The sequence below is a fragment of the Neoarius graeffei genome, chromosome 27, assembly GCF_027579695.1.
Source record: "Neoarius graeffei isolate fNeoGra1 chromosome 27, fNeoGra1.pri, whole genome shotgun sequence".
NCBI classification, from domain to species: Eukaryota; Metazoa; Chordata; class Actinopteri; order Siluriformes; family Ariidae; genus Neoarius; species Neoarius graeffei.
Genome location: NC_083595.1, coordinates 26799128 through 26824057, shown reverse-complemented (window position 1 = coordinate 26824057; position 24930 = coordinate 26799128). Strand labels below are relative to the sequence as shown.

The following is a 24930-nucleotide window of genomic DNA, read 5'->3' as shown; positions in this document are numbered from 1 at the left end:
ACTGATTTGGATAGAGCTTTCAGTCCTTCAAGTGATTCTACTCCTGCAGACAATGGGCTTGGGCCTCAAATTAAATAAAAAAAAAAACAAAACAAAAAAAAAAAAAAAACCACACCACTAGATACCTTTGTACACAGTTTTAGCCAAACTTGTGACTGACTACTTCACCTTCCATAACAGCCTTGCAGTACTGCAACGTTTGTCTCCAATAAGAATAATTTAGTTTTTACTACTAAGCATAGTTTTACACTTAATGTTTGGGTAACTTGCAATTAAGATTTCCTGATTCTTTTGAATAAATCTAACTATTAAAAAAAGTCAACATTGAAACAGAAAATCATAACTATGACCATGAGGCTTAGGTTATTCAGGGAAGAATTCCAATGAAACCTTGTTGATTGCTGGCTCCAAAAGAATGTTTAAATGGTACAGCCAATATCAGTAGCCATACCTTTTAAAGAAGTAGGGAAACTAGATTGTGTACAACATTTAATAAAAAAAAAATTGAAACAAACAACTTAATGGCTACACAAAGTGTGAATTACATGGTACAGAGGAATCAAATGTAAAATCCATCTAAAAACAGAAATGGGATACAAACTTGATAAAACTTTATTGATATACATCATACCTCACAGTGCTTTGAAAAATCATGCAGTAAAAAGTAATCCATTAACAAATGAGCCACAAAAAATAGCCACTCTTTTAGCCTGTTTTGGACAGTATTGCTCCAATATTAAATCATAAACCAACATGGAAACTAAAACTGTCCCAAATTTCAGGTTCTATGGTACATAAAAGCAGAAACACATGAGGCAAAATCTGAAGAGAGCAATAGTAATGACAAAAGTAATGCAAAGCTAAATTTAACTACATTTTCTGGATTCTATAAAATGAGTTCACCACCAATCCTGGCCAATAGGCAATATTGGGAGATGCATACAAAGTTTTATATACGTCACACAACAAACCCAAACACACTACTGTATAAGGCATAGGTACTTTCCCCCTACATAATTGTATATATTGTTCATGGCTGTTAAGTCAATTAGGTGCAAGCGCTCCTGGCTTAAAAACACCCACAACAACCCAAAGAGATTCATTGCTTCAGATGGGTTAAATACAAAGAACTTCAACTGTGCTGTAATGTGATAAATATTTCTAATGCTAAAAACCTAATCAGAAGTTCTGTAACCATGATTTTTACTGGCAACAAAAACAGACTTCACTTTTATGAAGTTTAAATCTTACTCGGCTAGATAACGAATTACACAGTACTGACACAGATACTAGTAAACAATATAATTTATATAATAAAAATTTTACATATATTAAAAAAAAAAAAACAACACTTTTGGCTCAGCCTTTGGCTGAAGCCTATAGAGGCACCTGTCTGTATATGTTTAACCAAGTTTGAGCGCGTTTAAGAATGTAATTGGTGTGCCAGCCTCAGGTTGCGATTTCACAGTCATGAGGTGGCACCAGTACATATGGGCCACATACATACCATGTTACATAACCTCAGTTAACGATGTGATCCTCTGGCCGAGCGGTCTAGAACACTGTCCAGGAAAGTGTTCCAATTTTGCAATGCTGCCAGGATTCGAGCCAGACATAAAAGGCTCAGCACAGACCTGCCTGCACAAGTCTCTAGAATTTATATAGTGCTTTGAATAGTTTGTAGCAAAGCATCTTTGAGGGGAAGGGAACCCTTAATTTTATCCCTAATAAATTTATCCCAAAACATGTCTCTCAAGTTCACTAAACTTTGCCATGATTGCTTGACAAAAAAGGCAAATGCTAACTAGCAAAGGGAGGGTCAGACCAAGTTCACAACAGTGGCAAGGAAGCAGCATGTTGCAAGATGGAACACTCGTTTATATGGACCACACAAGTCAAGTCACTTATATGCATGAGACATGTTTTGTAGTACAATCAGATTCTACAGCACAAAAAAACTGCACGTCTTACATCATCAATGAAGGTGCCAATCTCCTCAGGGTTTGCAGGCCGTGGACGATATTCTGGGGCAGACATAAAGGTGGGAGCCACATCATTACGGAACACGTCAGGATGGTTGTCGAGGCCCCTGTGCAAAACGCTCAGGTCATAGTCCTATTGGGGTGGGAGGTTGACAAATTAGGATGAGATTATTTATATACACATTTGTTTGTTTGGGGGGCACAAAAAAGCCACACCCACACACCTGATCATCCTCTCCACCACCCTCTTCTTCATAATAGTAAACATTGTCACGGATATCATCATTGATCAGGGGCTGTTCCTTCTTAGAGCTTCTTCTTCTTCTAAGGAACAGAAGCAGCAGCAGGACCAGCACTGCAAAGAGAGGGCATGTAACAGGGCATATCACACCTATGCCAAAAATGCATATTACTAGTATTTAAGAATGTTCATCCCCTTAAATTATTTAGGCTTTATTCAATCATCTTGTTTGTTTTCAATAAACTGTGTGTGGTGGTGATCGTCTCTTACACAACAGAGCCAAAATAGCCCCCAAAATTCCAAGAACACCAAGGATGCCTATTTGTGCAGCCTTAATAACCTGGCATTTAAAATCAGCTCCTTTGCAGTCACATATAGTGGCCTGGATAATGTTGTCTTCTGATAGGCTTTGGATGTCAAACACCTTCAGAACAACATTGTAAACTCCAGGACTGAGCGGAGCCCTCAATGAAAGTACAATCCCCGTTTCTGTAAAAATAATTAAAATAAATAAATTGGGGGGGGATGCATGAGTACACAAAATGTTCATGTCAAGTCTAAAGACTTTGCTTAATTTAAGACTATTACTTGAATAGAGAACATGGTACACGTTTTGTGGAGTCTTGTTCAAAATATAGTTAGCAATTTTAATGGATGCTCAATACTGCCTGCTATTTTGAAACTCCATCTAAAATTGGTTCCCTCCAAATTCGTACCCACTGCACCAATAACCATGGTTTATACTTGGGCACTGAAGCATGATTAGGTCATAACCAAGAAAAATTTGTGGGCAAGTTTGTGTCTTGGGCTACTACTCCGTCTATGATGATTTACACCACAATTTAAGTAATGCATCCTATTTTAGCAATACTACAGAAGTGTTTTATTCCTTAAATAATTCAAACACCTGCCATTTACAAACTGCACCACAAATAACATGCTCAGACAGCAAAGACTACTTCCATCCAAACTGCAAACCCAGTGTTTTAATGGGCAAAGGGTGTGCACACTGGGTACAATTTTTGAAAACTGAAGTTACCCATCAGCAAGATAGCTTAAAACTGCACAACCTGGCATTTAAAGCTGCATACATTCTCTTCGATACAGAAGAGAATGTGCTCTGTAATTGGTTCTTTTACAGATTAGCCCTCAATATGATAGGATACTTTGAAAAAATTGTTCATTTTGAAGCCATGCTTTCTACCATAACTTCTTTAGACGTGCATCTGTCTTGGCAAGTACTGCATATGCGCCAAATAAGCCAATGAGGTTGCTGCAAAGTTAATACCGAGTACACAACTTCATTATGTAATTAACATTACTAGCATAGTAATGTACAAGAACATGAAAGTGCTTAAGCATGAGCATAAACATCCACTTGTGTTTATTTCCATTTCTGTGGATAATCAAATTTCCCCAAGCTGTCCTCTACACAGTCAACTTTAATACCCATCATCACTGTCAGAAGTAAACTAATAGTTGAGTAAAAGCCTACTCGACGCGTTCATTGTGGCAGTCCAATTGTCCTTGCCATCTCCTTGCAATGCCACACTAAAAGGAGAAGTAAAGCCAGGCCCATCCTTATCAGTCACAGGCAGGACCACTGGAGGTGGCTCCTTATTACATACATCGATGTTGCTCATCTCAACTGTTGGAGCATTATCATTCACATCCACCAGCTCAATTACAAGGGTCCCAGTACCAGTTGCTGGAATTTCATCTGGAAAAACATACAAGAACTTTATATTTAAAAGCCACAACACCCCCCATTTAAAAAAAAAAAAAAGGTGAGGGGTTTACCATCATCTACAGCTAGGATTTGGCAGAGGTGGAAAGAGTACTAAAATATTATACTCAAGTACTGTTTACTCTGATGAAATTTTACTTAAGTACAAGTAAAGTTACCAGACCAAAAAAATCTACTCAAGTAAAAGTAAAAAGTAGATCATTTAAAATGTACTTTGAGTAAAAGTAAAACGTTACTTTTAACAATGGGTGTTTTCTGCCTCCATTGTGTTGTGCAAAAATGAAAAAGAGGAAACAAGGATATATGTACAGCTCAACCCAGATGTTTTATTTAAAGGAAGTGTATCAAATTGAATGCTTAGGATAATGCTGCATTAAAACTGAGACAAACAAAAAAGGTCAATACACACAGTCATGTCGTTTACATCGCCCTGACCACACACAAAGCATTGTACACGAAATATGAAAGTGAAATGTTGCACTGAAATCTCGTAGCTTGCCTGTGTGCACTGTGTGTTATTGAACAATTCAATTCAAACATTATTTGTTTTGCTTAGTATTCCTTTCTGGCCTGTTGGATGTAGAATGGTAGGAGGACTGATCACGTCAGGTTGGCGAGCTAACTTGCTTGCATGATTAGCCAACCGAATAACAGACTAGTTACCGTTATGTTACAGTACCAACAGGTTGCTACTTCAACATTAGCAATGCCATCCACTATTTTTGGAATATAACCAGCCTATTGTCGGTTTTACTATGGAAAGGAAACATTATGATCAGGGGCGCAGATACGTTTTTTGAACTGGGAGGGACAAAAAACTGGGGGGGACAAAGCTGCCAGCAAACCAACCCCAACATGCCTGTCAAACTTGTTGTGGGTAACCATAGCAACCAAACTCGAGCTCGAAACCTGTGCAGTCTGCGCAGCTCAACCAACCGAATATCAGTCTTTGTTTTGTTTTACATGAGTTGTTGCAACTATGTATACACTGCTGTGCACCTCAATAAACCGAATGGTAATTAGTCTTTTGATTTTTCCGTGAGGTTTGCCTTATGCAAAGAAAGACAGCATAGACGTTTTTTCCTCCCTATAAGTGGGGGGGACCGAACGAGGTGAATTTAAATCTGGGTGGGACGAATCCCACCCGTCCCACCCTCTATCTGCGCCCGTGATTATGATGCCAATGACAATACTTACCTCAACATGCTTGCGCAGATTAGACGTCGAATTTTTGTATGCCACAATGGTTGTCTTCTTGGGCACACAATCTGCATTGCATAATGAAACTGTCACCCCTTTTCTCTACGAAGCTGAAGTGATCATGTATGTAGGGCCAGGGGTGCACTTCATTACTGGAAGAAATTGCGTTTTCTGCAGGGTTGTCCACCACAGGTTCCTCGGTCTCCTCCATGTCCGCAGGGGCGCTTTATCAACACCCGTGGCCCAGGGGCTAGGCCCCTCATAGGCTACCTGTCAACCCTACCCTTACCGTTGGCCAGGAAAACACTCTTATTTTATTTGCAATACGTGTCAAGCATTTACAGTGTAAGCGCGTAATTAGCCTAGAAGCCTACGATAGGTTACGTTTGGCTCAGCGTAGCTGCGCAAGGCCCACGCTCACGTCGCTCAACACATCCGACCACAGAGGGAGAGAAGAACGCGCGCATTATCATTACAGAGCCAGTTCTGATTATTACCACGGACAGGACAGTGATACTGCGTAACTTTCACGCAGGGGCATGGCCAGAGATAACCACACAAGCGCGCGTGTGCTAATGTAGACCTATGTGTTGTAAACATAAAACACACCTACAGACAAGTCCTTTTAAAAAATAAAATACATAATAGCTCGGCGGCATGAAAACAAACATTCACTGCAAGACAAGGTGCCCTAGAATCGCCATCAGTTTTTAAATATCTATATGGACTTTGTTGTCAGGATTGCACAGCATGAGATATCAAAACCGTACCCAGATACAGGCTTCAAGTTCAGATATTGCATTCCAAATGAGGCATCCACAAGAGAAATGCGTACGAAAGCACGAGCATCAGGAGAGGGTTGCATAACAGATTCTATACGCAGATGATCAGGCCATACTCGCGGGATCCATCGAGGAGCTTCAGAATATTCTTCAGTTGTATGATAAGACTTACACCCGCTTTGGTTTACAAATATGTGTCAAAACAGAAACAATGGCTTTTAACGTCAATGAGGATATCAAATGTAAACCAAGTATCATTTCCCTTGGTGGCACTAATATTAAAAACGTCCGCACCTTTCAATATCTTGGTTATAATGTCAGCAACTGTAATGAATCCTCACACTTCCTGCATGCTAGGATAAGTGCTGCATTCATGAAATGGAATGAACTGAAACACGTTCTAACCGACCACCGAATACTACTAAAAACCCGTATAAAAGTTCCTAGTGGCATGCGTTCGATCTCGTCTCCTGTACAGCACACAGGCATGGCAACTATCATCCAGTGAAATTCACAAAATTGAGGTAGTGTGGCACAGCTTCCTAAGGAAAATGATTAAAGGTGGATATAAACGAAAGAATGCCCCTAACCAAAAGAACACTACAAATGAAGATATAGACTGGAGCTACAAGATGTCCAATGCTGACCTCCGGAAACTGACAGGAACCCAGGATATAAAACTATCCTGCTACGTACAACAACTAAAATATATTGCTCACATTTGCCAGATGGGCAATAACCAAGTACAAAAGCAGCTCCTGTTTGACAAAAATGGTTACAAATGGACCAAGTCCTACTAGGGTCTATTTTACCAATCTATGTTCAAGCATCATGCAAGTCTTCCTTCTCCTTGAATAAGACCGTGCATTCAACTGCCTTTTTGACATGACTGCATCGAAATACCACTTGCAACAATATTTCACGCACTCCATCAAGAAAAAAAAAGTTAAACATGATGAACACGGGCATACTGTTTTGAGCATACGATTTTTTAAAAAGAAACTAGCTACATCAAAGTCCTTCAATAAACCCATCCTTTAGCGCAAATGAGCTTAACCTAGTTCAAAGCATGATGCTAGCAGTAGCTGCATAAGGCAAAATCATGTGGGCCTTTCGTCAACAACAAGCCACGGCGGGCAAACATTAATAATCAAGTGTCCTTACCTTAAAACGTTGTCTTGACCACAGAACTTCTCAAGTATTTCACTTAAATCCACACGGGTTAACAACACACCCAACACAGCTAGCGAAAAATGTGGATATGCGCTAGCTTTGTATTGCTATTCCCCTCAGTATGCTTACACTGTCTGCTGCCCGAACTGTGAAAATTATAGGCTACAATCTTTATCAATTTCTTCAGTAGATGCCGTTTTAGACATTTTATTATCCCCATCGAAATATGCTATTATACTAACAGGATTATAACTCAAAATCACACGACATGTATTCAAATCACAACTGATTTATTTTACTGTTGGACAAATCATAGCATATCTAGCCTAGCTGCACATAGCCTAGCTGCTGGTAGGCTGATAACTGATAAGTAGCTGATATTCTGAACAGATTGGTGATCCTTACCTTAAAAAAGTCTGTGACTTTAGACAATGATTCTATCATTACCTGCATCTCTCTTTTTTCCTTTTATGCGCCCCGCTAACATGTGAACGCTTCATCTTTCAAAGTCTCTAAATTTGTGTCTCAGTAGTCTGCAGTCTTTGGCGCGCTTTCGTGCGTGACGTTACATTTTGTTACATTTTATTCTGGTACAGTTGTGGGTGTTCGTTTCGCAAACCACATCTACCATGTCTCTTACAGCAGGCTACTGTGCGCTCATTTATTTCTAACCTTATTTCTATCCGTATATTAATGTAGGCCCACGATTCCGACAGTTTATTATTTTATTAATATTACAAGGCCCCTGATTGGCTGTGGCCCAGGGGTTTGAGCCCCCCGAAGCCCCCCCCCTTAAAGCGCCGGTGCATGTCCGCCATCGTCTGTGTGAGACTTGCGCGCGCGACAACTGTCCTTCCCGTGATTCAATTCCAGAACGCATTTCCCCAGGGGCGTCAGAAGCATTTTTAATGTGGGGGGGACACACTGGCGGGGGGTCCTCCACCAGAAAAATTTTAATTAATTTTCAACAATAAGTCCTCATTCAACTAGTCCATATATTCATCAGCCTGTTTTTAAACCCACCGCTACGCCTAAGATAATGAGATGAATGTGACACAATTTATCACCAACAATGACTTTATGGGTGCATTTTACTTTTTATTTTGTGTTTTCTATTTAGTTTTAGATGTAACACAACATGCCACTGGGCCAAGCAATAGTGACACTCAACTGTATGTTTAAAAATAAGAATATTCATAATCTCATACAATGAACAGGCATGACATGGCATCATGCAAACTTCATAACACAAAATCACACTGTCAAGCAACGGTGACACTTAAAAAATAACTTCACACAATGAACAGGTGCAATTTTGTTCACCACCAACAGTGACTTTAGTGGGTGCATTTTACTTTTTTCCGATTTAGCGATACTCATAACAAAAATGGCATGGCATCATGCAGTCTTCATAACACAAAATTACACTGGGTCAAGCAACGACACAAAGAACTTCACACAATGAACAAGTGCAGTTTTGTCAACCTACATGCAATGGTGGTACTACAGTAGCATTTACAGATTAGTATAACAAATAGATTTATAGATATAACTCCTTATATTGGTGCCACCACAATTTCTACCACTTCATAACTTTTATCCCCCTTTCCTTCACAATCCACCTGGAATAACATCCATCTCTCTCCATCGCTTTCCTCTCTACTATTCCTTCCCCATACACTGATTTCCCATCTTACTTTCCAGAAAACTGCCAAAGACCAGACAAAACAAGGAATCAATAAATATAATCAGAGCAGACTTGACCTCATTCTTGGCATTACAGTAAGGCAGGCCTACTGGGTTTGAATTAAATGATAGCTAACGTTACGCTAGCTGATACATCTAACATTGACTAGCCAGCTAACTGCACTAACATTTCCATTGGGACAAAAAAACCCTGTCCTGTGGGGAAATTTTGACTGACTTTCCGCTTCTTTGTAAAGAATGTCCTTATGTCCATTGTGTCTGGGAGCAAATACTGTAAACAATTCATCATCAACCAAGAATACCCCATTAGGCTAAGCTTATTTCACTGTTTAGTTGGACATTAATTTAACGTGGCCTAGGGTTAATTTTGAAGGCATATAACAAAAGAATAAGGTTTTAGCAAAAGCTAGACATTGTGAGGTTGCAATGGGGATGACGTCACCTCCACCACTTTCCAGCAGCTGCACCAACATTTCTGTGCTCGCGCTGAGATTCACTTCACTCGCGCGCGGTGAGCTGTTGTCGGGAACGCCCGGAAAACCCGGAGTGGATTTTCAGTGGTCTGTGTATTCTCTTATCGATCAAGTGGAATGGATTCTTTCACGAAGCAATAGAAATGGCACTGGGTGAACTAATATTTTATGTTAAATGTGGGGGGGTCCAAACGAAGAATTATGAAATGTGAGGGGGACATGTCCCCTTCACATTCAATGGTGGCGACGCCCATGCATTTCCCCTTCTCCGTTTTAGCCTTTTATTTTTTTTACTCAGTAACGGTTGTGATGTAAAATGTACCCAAGTACACTACTTAAAAGAAAACATACTTAAGTAAAAGCACACTCTTTAAAAATTACTTGAAAAAGTACAAGTACACAAAAAAGCTACTCAAGTACAGTAACGCGAGTAATGTAATTCGTTACTTTCCACCACTGGGATTTGGGTTGTATATTTATCATCTTTCACAAAATGAGATTCTCTGTCCATAGGACTCTTGACTTTGATTAGTCCAGTGTCTCGATCAACGCTCACCCAGCCAGCAGGATCATCTCCAACACGATACCTGAAAACAGCACAATGCCAAATTACTACACCAGTGCCTGAGAGAAACCCAAACATCCAACACTGAGGTATACATCAAGGACTTCCTTACGCCACTGTCTGGGCCTTTGCAGTATCTGGATCAATGGCAGTGTAGACAGTCAGTTCACTACCAACCTTTTCATCTTCAGGTTTCGAAATCAACTTCTTCACTGGTTTGAACACTGGAGCCTCGTTCACATCAGTAACACTTACAATGACTGTAGCAGTGGAGGTAGTCAGAGGTTTTGCAAATGGAACCTCGTTTTCCACAGCTACCAGCAGTGTATATTTGTTGTTACTCTCAAAGTCCAATGGCTGTAAAAAGGTTAATTAAAATTAAACCACAATTATTCAGGAACACATAACTGATGGACACTTGAACTCGAGTTGTGCAGTACCTTGACAGTAGTAATGATGCCCTCCTGTTTGTTTGGTCCTGTGGTGATGTTGAAAAATCCACTGGTGTCACCTTTAACAATACTGAACTTTGCTGCCCAGGCAGATGACTGTGGCTCATCCTTATCCTCAACTGGCATTTTTACCACCACAGCTCCCACTTCATTCTCTGGGACGGTCACCTCGTACTGCAAAAACACATGCTAGTGTCAACAGTGAAGACCAAGTAATTTCATTAAAAATTTAGTAACTGCTTTATCACAAGTTAGGGTTTGAAAAACCTCAGAAATAAAGGTAATAAATATTTAAAGATTTGGAATAGGGACTCCGTTTTAAAGCCGAAGTTTACTGCAACAAGACTAATTTATATTACAAGTATTAGCTGCCTTACCAAATTTTGCAGAAATTGAGGTGGATTGTCGTTGCTGTCCGTTACAGTAATAACAGCTTTTCCAGTGACTGAGAGGCCTCTGCCCTGATCATCTGCTGCTTGAATCTCCAAGGTATATTCCCTAAATTTCTTTAAAAAAAAAACCCAACACCATACTCATCAATTGTGTTTCCAGGCAAAAATGAGTTAATCAAGTTCATTTAGACTTCAACTGGAATAAATTAACAGTTTACATCTACCCCAATGCAGCAGTTTAATTAAAAACAGTTTACATGCATGTTATACACCTGTACTACAAACCAAAATTTGTGAACAGCAAGTAATATTTGGTGTTAACATTACCTCATTAGAAAGTGCTCTGTACCAAGCCTAACTTGTCAATCTTTTACTAAAATTGTGTAAAACATCTGCATAAACCAAACGGGGGGAAAAAAAAAAAAAACCTGATCACCTCCAATACCAGGTGCATGCACGGCAAAGCTGATTTGCATTATAGACACAAATACCATTTAAAGGCAACAGAACAAGTCAAAGCCACATTATAGAAAAGGTGCTTTTGCTGCAAATTACAGTAAAAAGAAAACGGCTCCACATGAACGTGGATGCCTTGTTGAAAAGCAGGATGTGTTCAGAAAGAAGCCAATGATGGCATGCAGCACACTAGGACATACGCATGTTGCCAAGGCTCATTGCAGCTTGAGACACAAGTCATTTGCTCCTGCTGCTAATTTAATGATGCAAAAGAAAACACCAAGGCACACTGAAAAGACTTGCACAGACTAGTGACAATAAGGCTAGCTGTAAACATAACCGATGAGAAACCGGATTTGTGGACTTACCTCCCGGTCCAGTCCATCAGCATTCACTGAGATCACTCCACTGATAGGGTTGATGGTAAACATGTTTGAACTTGGCTCTGGTGGTTCCTGACTCTTGATTGAGTACCCGACATCAGCATTGTCACTGCCCTGTTCGTCTGCATCAGTGGCACTGACGGTCATGAACTCAAACCCTTCAACGAGAGAGTAATATTTAGGCACTGCCTAAAAGCTGTCGCTCACTCATTCATGTTACAGGCAGAGCTGTCAGTCCAGGAAGCTGCACATTATGCAATAGATGCTGTTTATATTCACCATGTACCACCGTCAGAGGTATAGCATGGTATGTTAAAGTTTTAGCTGTCTCATCCTGATGTCGTTCATGCACAATGACAAGTTTGTGTACACCGAGTGTTTTGCTGCATTGGTTGAACTGTGGTTTAGCACAAGACTTTGAGCACAGAAGCTAATGGTGCATGCTTGGCTAACTCGTAGCGGTTGGCTCCTTTGGATGGGAGGATCAAGATGTGCAACATCCAGAGCCATAGTCTAAACATTACTCTGCAAAACCGTACTCGTTTACAACCTTGTTACATTGTTTTTAGTTTTCACAGCGCTCACTGTCCAGTGTTCAATGCTACACTCAAGTTCAAGAGGAAAAAAAAAAAAATGCATATGCACCCATCAGAAACTCTCAGCTGTTCTAAATGCCAAGGGCTGCTACAGTGTTGGTAAATAATCCCTTAAAAAAAAGGCACTGGATAAAAGTCCATCTCTTATGGAAATAAAGATACAAGTTTTGTTGTCCGGTGGTCAAGCGTTTTAGCTATGTTACCTTGCACTTACAGATCAGGTACCCTGTGGTGGTACATGTACGGATGTTGTATGGTCGCAAAAGCCATGAAGGCTTCTGTTGATGCATTACCATATTCTCTTAAGTATGGAGCACTGCTCCGCATGCTTCGCACATGGGAAGCGCCACTAGGAAATGAAAGTCTTGATCACATTGTGCTCAGGTTAAGGGTAGAATGTATGGTCAAAAAGTATGCATGCAAGACCCATACACTATGTTCTTGATCATCCTGTTCCAGAAGTATGCCATTACTATGGCTCATCCATTAACAGTGTCACACAATAACTAATAAATACCTATTTTTGAAGCTGCTGGTACACTGCCAAGGAATGGATTTTGGGTGAAGACAGGAGTATTATCATTCTGGTCCAGCACAACAACTATAACTTCCATGGGATCTTCTCCGATTTGATCAGTAGTTGCCTTAGCATGGGCTTGCAGCTGGAGTTAACAAAAAAGTAGAAATATGGTAAATTAAAACATGAACCAATACTTATGGGAATGTCTTTTCTGTTAGCATATTGCCAACTCTCAGGCAATCATAATATTTGCTAAACACTTGACACGTAGCCAAACTGAAAAAGTCTCACCACATATCTATCTTTTTTTTCTCTGTCTAGAAGCATTGTCACAAAGAGCCAACCAGTGTATTTATCTATTGTGAAAATTCCCACTGGAGGCTGGTCTGCTCCTTCACCAGTGATCCGGTACTTCATCGTTGTTTCTTCAGCATAACTGGACTTAATCTGGGCACAAGATTTGACATGATAAAATAAGACATACAGGGAAAATTCACTCTTAAAATGATAGATCAGCTCTACATACCTGCACCAACTCCATAGGGTATTTCCCTCTTCTATTCTCCGAGACACTGATCGGAGGAATCACCCACTCTCTTTTCCTTCTCCGTAACCCACCCGATGCCGGAAACTCCAGAAAGAGTGTCGAGGGGGGATAAGCCTATATAGAGCAATAAACAAATTGCACATTATTCAGCAACATGCATCCAATTTGTAGTTGCTCCAAATGTCCACTATCTTTAGCAAGGTAGATTACATAAAATGTGTTTGTTAAACATTAGCTGATGTCTCATGAGCATTAACTACTCATCCAGCTGTAACTAACCAGTTAGTTCTTTTTAAAGAATTTGAATCTCAGTTAGACAAGTCTACACACCTTAAATTGCATGGTTTCTATAATTTTTGGGGGGACCAGTTTCCCCCAGTTGTTCCCTACCTTTGTGATATGGGTAATCCCGCCCCAAATCACCAGATTTAGAAAAATGCTCGCCACTGACAATCTCAGATTTGCTTCATACTTCCTGGAAATATTGTCAGTGTGCCCAATAAATGGTGTACAAAATTTTAGGCTTGTACCTTCATTAGTTTTTGAGATGGGGGTTTAAAAAAGGGGCGTGGCCCCAATTTCACTGTTAAAATGCGTGCTCCAGAAAACGGACCTAACTTCCATAAGTCATTACTTTGAAACTATTCATGCAAGATGCGTGAAGTTTTCAAGGATTGTTCAATGCCAGAAAGTTTACAGTGCAATATTTGCCAAGTTATAACTTGCTGAAAATCATTAAAAAAAAAAATGTGCTTTGGAGCAACTTTGATGCCCCATATCTCCACATTAAAGCACACCAGATCTTTCAAATTTTCTTATTACTCGTTATAGTACTCTTTAGGCAACTAGGTATGTGTTCAAAAGAAATTAAACTTTGATTTATTAGGCTTTAAAAATTAAACATTTTGTGCCTATAATTCAAATGCATATTACAAATGTATGACAGTCTACCATAAAAATAATTATACCACTGGAAAGAGTTTTTGATTAGCAAATGCACAAGATATGAAGTTGGTACCCTAAACCAAACTAAATATTAAGGTATCAAGTACAGCATATTTTACAATAGATGGAAATGCTGTTTTAAGGCGCATAATTCAGGGATGTGATTTTTCCGCGAATTCAGAATTCCGCTTTTTTCACCTCAATTTGAAAAAAAAAATGTTCCGATTTTTCGCTCAAAAATCTGCATTCGTATCCTATTCGTTACGACTTTCAGTAATTCCGTCATTGAGATGAAACGAGGTACGTGATTGGCCCATCGCTGTGCAACAACCAATGAACACGCTTGTTAGATAGCTGTACGTAAGCTCGCTTCAAAGAGTTGAAAGATGGCAGCCTCCGTGATCGAGCGTAAGGATGCAAATCGAGTTAAAGAAATTGACAGAATAGTGAAAAACAAGTTCCGCTGGGAATGGTTGGAGAAAGAGGTTGCTACAGACGTTGGACATAAGACTGAGACATTTGTTCAGCGATTTCGTTCGGAAGATCGATCGTGCTGGGAAGGCTCTTATTTGTTGCCAAGGATCTACATATTCTCACCTTTTATATGGATGGCAGAATGAACTGAATCTGAGAATATTTCCTTAATTTCAGTTTTGGTAAGTAGTCTATGCATGACTAATTTTTTTTGTCAATCCTGTTACCCTGTCTAAACGGGGTGTGCAGTAACTTAATCAAATATTAGAAGTTGCCATACATAAGAAGCAAACCGGGAGACTACCAGGAGCAATAGAGTTTAATAAATAATGGTGGATGAATTCTTATGTTGCATCATGTTTGTTTGAAAAGGCACATTTAGGTATGTTCAACTTCTACAGTAATTGAAAGTATAAATTTTGTTTTTCCTTACACAATTTTCTATTTATTCTAATGCAGATGATTTAATTTAGAATGACATTTTTAGGTTTCATGTTTTGGCTTTTTGTCAGTTAAGAATCATTGAATTTACTATAGGGGCTCAGAGTTGCATGTTGACCATTAAATTGGCTTGAATTTGTTAATCATGACAAGTTTTTTCTTGTGTGTTTGCTTGCCATTTTAGTACAATTTAAGTCAGAAAACCCCAGAACCCAGGAGCTTCAGGGGGCTTCGTCCCCCCTTGTCCCCCCACCAGGGCGCTGCCCTGGACCAGCTGGGGGCCTGTGGCCCCCAGACCCCCAGCTAAAATTTCCAGATAATTTCACCAGCCCCAAATCACATCACTGATAATCTACTAGCAGACAAACTAGCAAAACATCACTTCATTGCCACTTCATTCATTGAGTGGATATTTGAAGGAAAATCTGTCAGCGGATGAATGTATTATGCTTTTGGATTTTGCCGAAAACTATTCATTCTGCGTACGGGATTCTGCCCAGGGGTACCACTGGGACAACAGCCAATGCACTCATCCATTTGCAGTGTACATTAGAGCAAAGAACGAAGATGGTACAAAAGTAACAAAATGCATCTCTATCTGCATAAATGACTGCCTTAAGCAAGATACAGTGGCCGTGTGTGCATTCTTAAAGGTTTTACCATGTGTATGCCATTTACATCCCCAGCTGAAAAAGGTCATTTACTTCAGTGACGGATCAGCAGCCCAATACAAAAACTATAAAAAAAAAAATTTCACAAATCTAATAAAGCATGCAGATGATTTTGGACTTTTGGCAGAATAGCATTTCTTTGCCACTTCTCATGGTAAATCACCCTGTGATGGTATTGGAGGCACTGTAAAGCGGTTAGCAGCTCCAGCTAGCTTACAGGCAATCACGAGTGATCGCATATTAACCCCATCTGATCTGTTTTTGTGGGCAAAAAAAAAAGCCATCCATTTCATCTGGGTTGGTGTAGGGGAAGTTATGGAGAGTGGAAAAGCATTGGAGACAAGATTTTCAAGGTCAGCTACTCTTCCTGGAACAGGAGACAACCACTCATTCGTTCCAATCATGTCCAACCAGCTGCAGGTCAGCAGGGTGTTGGGTGGTCCTAGCTTCATTGTGGATATGAGTGGGAATCGGCCGCAAGTAATGCATAAAACCCCTGTTAAATCAGCAGTCTCTCTGGCAGATACAATTCCTGGTAAATATGTTGTATGTTTGTATGACACAGTGGTGGATAGGCAACATTCGTGCATTATCAGAGGAGGAGCAAGATGTACAAGTAATATTTATGCATCCTCATGGTCCCTCTCAGACTTGCAGCTGGCCCAGGAGAGAGGATAACTGTTGGGTCTCTCTGGTGCATGTCATGAAGGTCATTGATGCCCCACTTGCATCAACTGGCAGGCAGTATAAACTTCCATCTGATGTGGAAAAGCAAATCAATACACTATTTAAGCTCTTCAAATAAAGTATTAAGATTATTTTTTCTACACTGTAGGTTTGTAATTGTATTGTAATGTCTTAAAACAGCATTTCCATCTATCGTAAAACATGCTGTACTTGATACCTTAATATTTTTATAGTTTGGTTTAGGGCACCAGCTTCATATTTTGTGCATTTGCTAATCAAAACAAGCTCTTTCCAGTGGTATAATTGTTTTTATGGTAGATATCATACGTTTGTAATATGCATTTGAATTACAGGCGCAAAATGTTGGGTTTTTTTAATTTTTAAAGCCTAATAAATCAGTTTGATTTCTTTTGAACACTTACCTAGTTGCCTAAAGAGTACTATAACATGAGTAATAAATAAGAAAATTTGGAAGATCTGGTGTGCTTTAATGTGGAGATATGGGGCGTCAAAGTTGCTCCAAAGCGCCCTTTTTATTTTTTAAATTGATCTTCAGCAAGCCATAACATGGCAAATATTGAACTGTGAACTTTCTATTTTAGTATTTAAAGGCATCTGGCATTGAACAATCCTTGAAAATTTAATGCATCTTGCATGAATAGTTTTTAAAAGTAATGACTTATGGAAGTTGGGTCCGTTTTCTGTAACACTGTGTCAACAGTGAAATTGGGGCCACGCCCCTTTTTTAAAAAGCCCCTATATCTCAGAAACTAATGAAGGTACAAGCCTAAAATTATGTACACTCTTTATTGGGCACACTGACAATATTTCCAGGAAGTATGAAGCAAATCTGAGATGTTCAGTGGTGAGGCCTCTGGTGATTTCACATGGATTGACCCTGCAGCTGCAGCTAAACTCCACATCAGTGGTGCACTTTAGGAGCATTAAACTGTACACAATTAGTTCTGGGCCACTAATTTGATCGGACACGTAGCAGTCCAAGAGTGCTGATATTTAGCATAAAAGCACAGGTAGATTTCCACTGTGCACATTACTCTGCTTATCCATGTCCACTACATGAAAGTGGAATTCTAGCAATAGTTTGCTACATTACTCCAAGCTGTCAATCTGCGCATTGCACGACAGCACAATGCTTTATCTAGCCATGGCTTCTTCGTGAACCTGTCAGATCAGCGCTAAAACAATATTTGGTAACAATGAGTAACTGACACGACAATTTATTGCTCAGAAATAGAACTCATCTCATCTCATTATCTCTAGCTGCTTTATCCTGTTCTACAGGGTCGCAGGCAAGCTGGAGCCTATCCCAGCTGACTACGGGCGAAAGGCGGGGTACACCCTGGACAAGTCGCCAGGTCATCACAGGGCTGACACATAGACACAGACAACCATTCACACTCACATTCACACCTACGGTCAATTTAGAGTCACCAGTTAACCTAACTTGCATGTCTTTGGACTGTGGGGGAAACCGGAGCACCCAGAAGAAACCCACGCGGACACAGGGAGAACATGCAAACTCCGCACAGAAAGGCCCTCGCCGGCCATGGGGCTCGAACCCGGACCTTCTTGCTGTAGAAGACACAGCAGAAGACAAGTTCTTTAGTTTGTCCAGCAAAGGTCAGACTAGTTAAGAGGTGTACCTGCACAGGTTCAATTGCCCCAACATCTTCCTGCTGTTCATGACTGTGTTCAGCTTGACTCTGATGTTCCACCCTCACAATTGCAGTGTGTTTCTTTCCTCTGGAGTCCCAAGCAGAGACAGAGAAGACCTTACGGCCATTATGAAGAGTGACCCGTCTCTTCAGCTTCACTGTGCCATCAGAGTCTACACGAAACCGCTTATCACCAGAGTCAAAGACGGCCAGTGTTCTTCCACTACAACTGTTAAAAACAACTAAAAAACAGGAAACAATTAAATGCCATTATTTAAAATAAATAAATAAATAAATAAATAAAAATTAGTTCAGCACACTAAAGAATTCTGAAACATTCAGGTATTAATTTTGTCTCAAACAATGGCTGTACAAATTAGAAGCCCAAGTCTTAGTTTATTGCAATTGTACATCAACGCAGCGGTTTAAAAAAAAAAAAAAAATACTTAGTCCTATGGACTAACGTGCACAACACAGACAAGCACTTTGTCAAGACCTCAGCAAAACAAAACCACAGGATAACTTTTTGCATAAAAACAGGATTTAATGGGAACTCCACAGGGTCATAACCAGCAAGTTGGGGGTTTTAACCACATTAAGTGTTGAGTTATAAGAAAGGCCTGTAATGAGAATATAGTGAGGTAAATCAATGGCGACACAGTTGCCATAGACAGGCAATTTAGCAAGACATGGGTGTGGGTGGGATTGAGGATTTCTTCTTGAAGACACCCCAACTCAAACACACAAAAAGTGGTTCTCAAAGTGGGGTCCAGAGACAGACAGGGGTCTGTGAAGACAGGAATGCCCTGAATTTTAGTTAGTGGTGAAAATCAAAACCTGTCATTATTCAATATAATTTTGATAAGTTCTTATTAACCCAAATAAACAAACATTCTACCTAACTTGACTGATCACTTGAATGTGTTTAGTTTAAACTTCAATAGCGCAAAGCAATTAGGCCTTTAAATATCAGCTTAGACTTTGTATGTTCTGTAAGTAAGAAGTTCATGAATCCTATTGTACGCATTCAAGTTATGCTCATGAAACAAAGCTTATTTTAGCTGAAATCTAAGAATCTCCATGACAAAAGGTCAGCAAGCTTCCAGTTGTTATAGTACACAAAAGTGAAATGAAAGGTTATCCAAAGCACATGGTCAGATTAATCGCAATCTTTGCACCAATACATCAGCAGAATAGGTAATAGTCAGGGGGAAAAGGGAAAAACAAAACCACACTAACTTCTGTGGAAAGTACCTAAATATATATTTGCTGAGGCCTGAACAATGCCACTGTATAAACTGAGGAAGTTCACACACCTGGTCTTGTTCAAGCTTGTACTTCCACACCCACAGAAACTCAAAGGTAGTGAAAGCAGACTATAAGCTCAAGTGTCCGAATCAGCCATACACACATTAACATCCACAATAGCCTAATGACGCAGAACACCACAAACACTTAACCCATTTTAAAATACTGGCACCTTGAAGGAGACGCATAAAAGAGCACCATTTTCAGGTAATTAAGGAATGAATATTCTTATCCAAAGTGAACGTTAGGAAGGCGTTACTGGGTGTTTAAACGATACAAAACGGGCAAATAAAACCAGAACAGAATGCATCCACATAAGCAGTTGTGGTTTATCAAGCAAGGCTACAGTCCTTATCAAACAAAGCAGCTCCAAGTTTGAAGAACTCAAGGTAACAAAGTCATGTTTATCTAAAATGGAAGAGCCTTCTGTTACACAGATCAGGCACACACCACAGTGCACTTGGGTTTTTAGCAAAGCTCATACAATAAATACTAATAATTCTGATTGGAAATCGAACACATCCTGGGTGTGAAAATTGTTGATGCAACCCAAGCCAAATCAAATCAGGAATTAAAACCACAAGTTAAAATATAGAACAAGACTGTCAAGCAAAGTACCAAAATACAATTATTATTATTATTATTAGTAGTAGTATTATGAGATGCCGTTCAAAAGTAGCCCCTAAATAAGCTAGAAACTAATTACCAGGGTCTCTGCACATTTCTGACCAGCAAAAATAATACTTTTTAAGACCATTTTAAGACCACTGAGTATAAAAAATAAGACCACTACCGCGGAACAAATACGTACAGTAAAAAAAAAAAAAAAAAAAGCACACTCTAGGTTAAGTTCAAAGCATTTTTTTAATAAAAAATGTGCATCTTCAGTTTACAAAACAGAACATTAGCTGCCTTCTCGATATTTTAATAGTAGGGTACTGCTGTAAACAAACAGTGAGGAAACAAATTGATCTTCAGTTAACAAAACAGAACATTAACTGCTTTCTCAATATTTTAATAGTAGGGTACTGCCATGAACAAACAGTGAGGAAGCAAGGAAGTTTGACTACTGATCGAACTGCCTCTGGGGACTGTTGTTGCCCGACTAGCAGCATAGCGCATATGCTTTTCCCCTTTCGAGTGAGCGTCAAGGGCTTTACAGCCCATTGTTGTTAACTTGATGTCTTTCCGACATACCTTACATCTCGCTTCATATTCTGAAGTTGCTGTTGTTAGCCAACTTTTGTATTTTGGCTCCTCAAGCCACTTGTTACTAAACTTACACTTCCCCATCTCCGTTCATGTTCAAGTTCAACCACTTCTTCCTCGTCTGCTCTACTCTCAATGGTTCTACTACCAGTGTTGGGCACGTTACTTTCAAAAAGTAATTAGTTATAGTTACTAGTTACTTTTCCCAAAAAGTAACTGAGTTAGTAACGGAGTTACTTTGTCATAAAAGTAACTAATTACCAGAGAAAGTAATTATTCCGTTACATTTTGTTCCCCCTCAAAAAAAAAATCAAATTCAATTAGTGTAATCATAATAAAAGTGAATGTTAAATGGTGTTTAATGACTGAAATGGACACTTAACAGAACCAATTAGTAATGTTATCTACACTATATTAATATTTTTGTGGGACAATGTGAGATAAGACATCTATCAAATGTAATATATTTCTGTAGTTATTAAAATTGTTACTAATTACTGGCCACTGACGAGGACAAACGCTTTGTTCCTCGACATAATGTGCATTGCACGTAAACACTCTTGCCTTTTATTTCAAGTAATGAAAAGTCCTGGCTGTATTTCCAGTGTGAAAGCGCAGTGCTGAGCTGACCGCTCGCCATCGCTGGCTCTTCTGATTGAAAGAGCGCGCAGTAGTGCAGTAGGCGTGGCCTACCTACGTATGTTGTCCAAATCTACTCTGATTGGCTTACTGTGCCGTTGTCTCGCGTCTCCCCGCCCCACACGAAAGCAGAGTAAAGAAAGGCTGAGCGAGCAGCGTGCCAGATGAGAACAGCTTTAATAAAGTAACGCATAGTATTTTATTGTAAGTAACGGGAACGGCGTTATAACGATGTAAAAAGTAATTAGTTAGATTACTCGTTACTAAAAAAAAGTAACGCCGTTAGTAATCCGTTTATTTCTAACGCCGTTATTCCCATCACTGTCTACTACATGGATAAAAGAACACACTGCCCCCAGTGGCGTGGTTCCTGCGCTATTAGAACTAGTGCTAGACACACAACGGCTCTTGTGCTACTTGTTCAGCATCTTGATAACAAACGACGCTGGTTGAATAAATAACGTTAGCGCGGAAAAAAAAATCCAGACATATGTTTTTTTTTTTCATTTACTGTAGGCTACCCGGATGAAATTTAATACCTCCCATGTGAAATTTAATACCATAGCTCAAAAAATAGCGAAATATAATGCTTTTTATGACCTTAAAAAACACATATTAAAAATAAGACTTTTTAAGACTTTTTAAGGATCCGCGGAGACCCTGATTACAGACATAGAAATAAAATTAAAGCTCACTGTGCATGTGAACTTTTTCTTGAACAGCAGCAAAAAAAAAAAAAGTGGGTGGTCATGTCCTACCTTTGCCGATCCCGGAGCCCCTCTGCAGGTGTTCTCTGTGAACTCTGAAGAGGAAAAGATCAGAAGCAAAACCAGGGGAACATGGTGCCGTCAGCTCCGCACAGCCACCTCCAAGGACCTGAATATGGAAGAAAGATTGTGCTTGTTTCGCTTATAGGCAAGGGCGCAGATGGCACTGGGGACATGTCCCCCCCAGATTTATGGAGCACTTGCATGTGACGTCACAGCCGATCCAGATTGTAACAGACGCCATCTTGTCAGTCAAACGCCATATTTCTGCCTTCTACTTCTACCTTTTCTTCTGGAAAACCCTACTATATACAATTCTACTACAACGGCTGCGGCTACAAGCTCTCCCTACCTGTGCACGTTTATGTTTTTTGTGTGTATTTTTGCGTGTTGTTCGTCTGTATCGGACTTCAATATCCACTACAACCGTATGGACTTACTGGGCATTGGTTTCCAGCAGAAAATGACGGTTTGTAGCAATTTCCATCGCATGCACAACATTCCGGACGAGATAGCGAGACCAGCGGGGTCTCCGTGGATTGTTATCGGAAGCAAAGCGAAGGAGGCGAGGCCGGGAGCGGAAGCAAAAGCGAGGCTGCAGGCAGAGCCAGCCTGTTGACTAAGCTCAGAAAACAGCCTCTCAAATCTCCACTGCTAAGCCTCTATCTCTCCAACGCCAGATCCATGGTAAACAAGACGGACGATTTGGAATTACAGCTGGAATTACCTTATTCTATAATCGGCTGGTCAGCGCTATACTCAATACTTAAGTGACTTACCCATCCAATGAGGATTGTTATTTTCTTGTTTGCAAGATGCCACATCTGAGTCACTGACAAATCCTGAATTTCTGTAAAGATAACTGTCCAGAGATTTATAAGCACGCAGTGCTTCACCACTGAACAGCGAGGGAAAGTTAATGAGGTAATTATACACATCTGGGTATTCCACCTCTGGCAGTTCAATATCCACTGACACGGTCGTGAAAACTCTGTCCAGTAATCGATAAGGGTCACTAATCTGTAGATCGTTTATTTTAGACATATATCTAGTTATCTGTTCATTAGAAAAATGAGCCGTGTAGTCCGTCGGTTGAAATTGATCCATTCTGTACACGAGTGCAGCAGTATTCAGCTGTGTTTTTTACCGACAAGATGGCGGCTGTGTACTTTCCGGTCACGTGACTGCAAGATCTCTATAGTGACCCCTATCTGTCCCCCCCCACCGTCCCTACGTACGGCGCCAAACATAGGTAGAAAGTGTGAGGATTAATGTTCTGTTAGTTAGGCTAACTTACATTGCAGCACACAGTTGCAATGGCAGCAGCAGTAGCCTTGTCATTGATCAATCCACATTACACCGATTCAAGAAGGGGAAAGGCTGGAGCAGAGCCTTACAGAGTTGGGAAAGCAAGGTGTTCAATTTTCCACGTAATTCTCGGTTAATAACACTGCACAGCTCATCTATTTGATCGCAACGGTGTTTCTGCTACGACTAATGGTGCGTTCAGTTGTACTCCTAAGTTGGAAGTTTGAAGTCGGAAAAGCATTGAAATCCAGCATCTATCAGCATAAACGTTGGGGGTTTCATTTCATTAACTGTCCATTTTTTTCGAATTCCATGATGTCCCAGTTTTTAAACTGGGAAGCGGTGGACAGATGTTTTTGGGACCTATTGAGTCTGCTTCTAGACGGTAAATTTGTTTGGCTGCAGAGGGAAATTTTTCTATCAATTTTGTTTATTGGAAAAAACACTTTGTGTGAATCTGTTGTTCAAGTGTTTATACTTCTGTTTTCATACACTTTGTTTCTAATCATTTACATGAAGGCACGAGTGTGAATCATTTCAATTTTATTTTATTAATTTTTGGACATTCCCTTTCTGTTAGAAGTTACAGTTAAAGTTTCTGTGATGAGATTCTTCATCCTGCTGAGATGAGCAAATGTTTAAATAAAACATGCAGAAGACATGAAGTTTTGGAGCGTGATTAACATACCAGACAAATAACAATTTGATCATGTATGGCTAGTGTTGACCAGGTAGGCCTTTGTCTACCAATGTTCATTCAGTTAGAAAACTCACAATTCTAATGTATATTGAAGCTTCAGTACACATATGCATTTACACAAAATGGAATCATTTGCTGACAGCTCAGTCCCCCCCAGTTCAAAAATCCTATCTGCGCCCCTGACTTAAAGGTGTTTTTTTAAGCAAGTTTATTTAAAAAGTGGTTTAATGCGTTAGAAAATCAAAACATGTATTGAAAGGTTTTACTTCTTGGGAAAAAAAAAGACAACACGTTCGTAAATTAAAACAAGAGCCAATGTGGCATGACGCCAACTTAAACAAAATCCACACAGAGAGAGAGAGAAGGAAAAAAAATCTACCTGCAGTAAAACAAGCAAAACTCCTAACCGTATATCCCATTTAAGCTCCATTCGCCGCCGAAGAGGGGGGGAGAAAAGTCTAAAATGTAATCCTTTTAATTTGAGAGACCGAAGTGCGCCGCTTCTGCGTGAAGATTTATAAACTTGTCTGTGGCGATTTCAGGAAATGAGCTTCTTCAGCAGGTAGTTTCGGCTATGACGCGCCTCAGCCAGGTGACCTCACCCATCCGCTCCTTCTTCTTCTTCTTTGGAGTTTTACGGCAGCTGGCATCCAATACGTTGCATTGCTGCCACCTACAGTATTAATCGGTCAAAGAACTAAATTCTGTTATACAAACCAGTATCTCGTAAAAACTTGATCAAATGCCGTTTGCCCTTCACATTTGTCCCCATGTTCAGTACACTTTCCAATGATATCTCTTTCATGCCACTCTGCCTCAAGGAATTGATCAATACTTTTCTATGGCAATCATAGTTCCTGCAAGACAATAAAACATGTTGAACTGTCTC

General features: G+C 39.9%; 1 protein-coding gene across 2 annotated transcripts; it reads right to left on the bottom strand.

Annotated features, from left to right (window-relative positions):
* Window positions 1-476: 476 nt before the first annotated feature.
* Window positions 477-24583, bottom strand: LOC132875177 (cadherin-1-like). Of its 2 annotated transcripts, none has more exons than XM_060911861.1 (15): window positions 24421-24583; window positions 22025-22142; window positions 18099-18352; window positions 13196-13330; window positions 12961-13116; window positions 12667-12811; window positions 11539-11711; window positions 10700-10828; window positions 10311-10496; window positions 9983-10227; window positions 9753-9892; window positions 3719-3943; window positions 2494-2712; window positions 2207-2337; window positions 477-2115 (listed from the first exon to the last, which is right to left on the bottom strand). In XM_060911861.1, the coding sequence occupies exons 1-15, from the start codon at window positions 24469-24471 to the stop codon at window positions 1936-1938; spliced, it is 2487 nt and encodes an 828-aa protein (XP_060767844.1). In that variant the 5' UTR covers window positions 24472-24583; the 3' UTR covers window positions 477-1935. The 2 variants fall into 2 exon arrangements, 1 of the variants encoding a protein (XP_060767844.1); XR_009651771.1 differs by having other exon boundaries at window positions 2026-2115; window positions 2564-2712; window positions 24421-24582.
* Between the last annotated feature and the right edge of the window lie 347 nt (window positions 24584-24930).

Bases quoted from the DNA above. Each gene is read 5' to 3' on its own strand.
- LOC132875177 (XM_060911861.1), bottom strand. From the start codon at position 24,471: ATGGAGCTTAAATGGGATATACGGTTAGGAGTTTTGCTTGTTTTACTG. The intron at 12,812-12,960 runs GTGAGACTTTTT...TGTTAACTCCAG, and splicing joins AAAAAAAAGATAGATATGTG to CTGCAAGCCCATGCTAAGGC. The intron at 10,228-10,310 runs GTACTGCACAAC...ACCTTTTTACAG, and splicing joins GCATCATTACTACTGTCAAG to CCATTGGACTTTGAGAGTAA.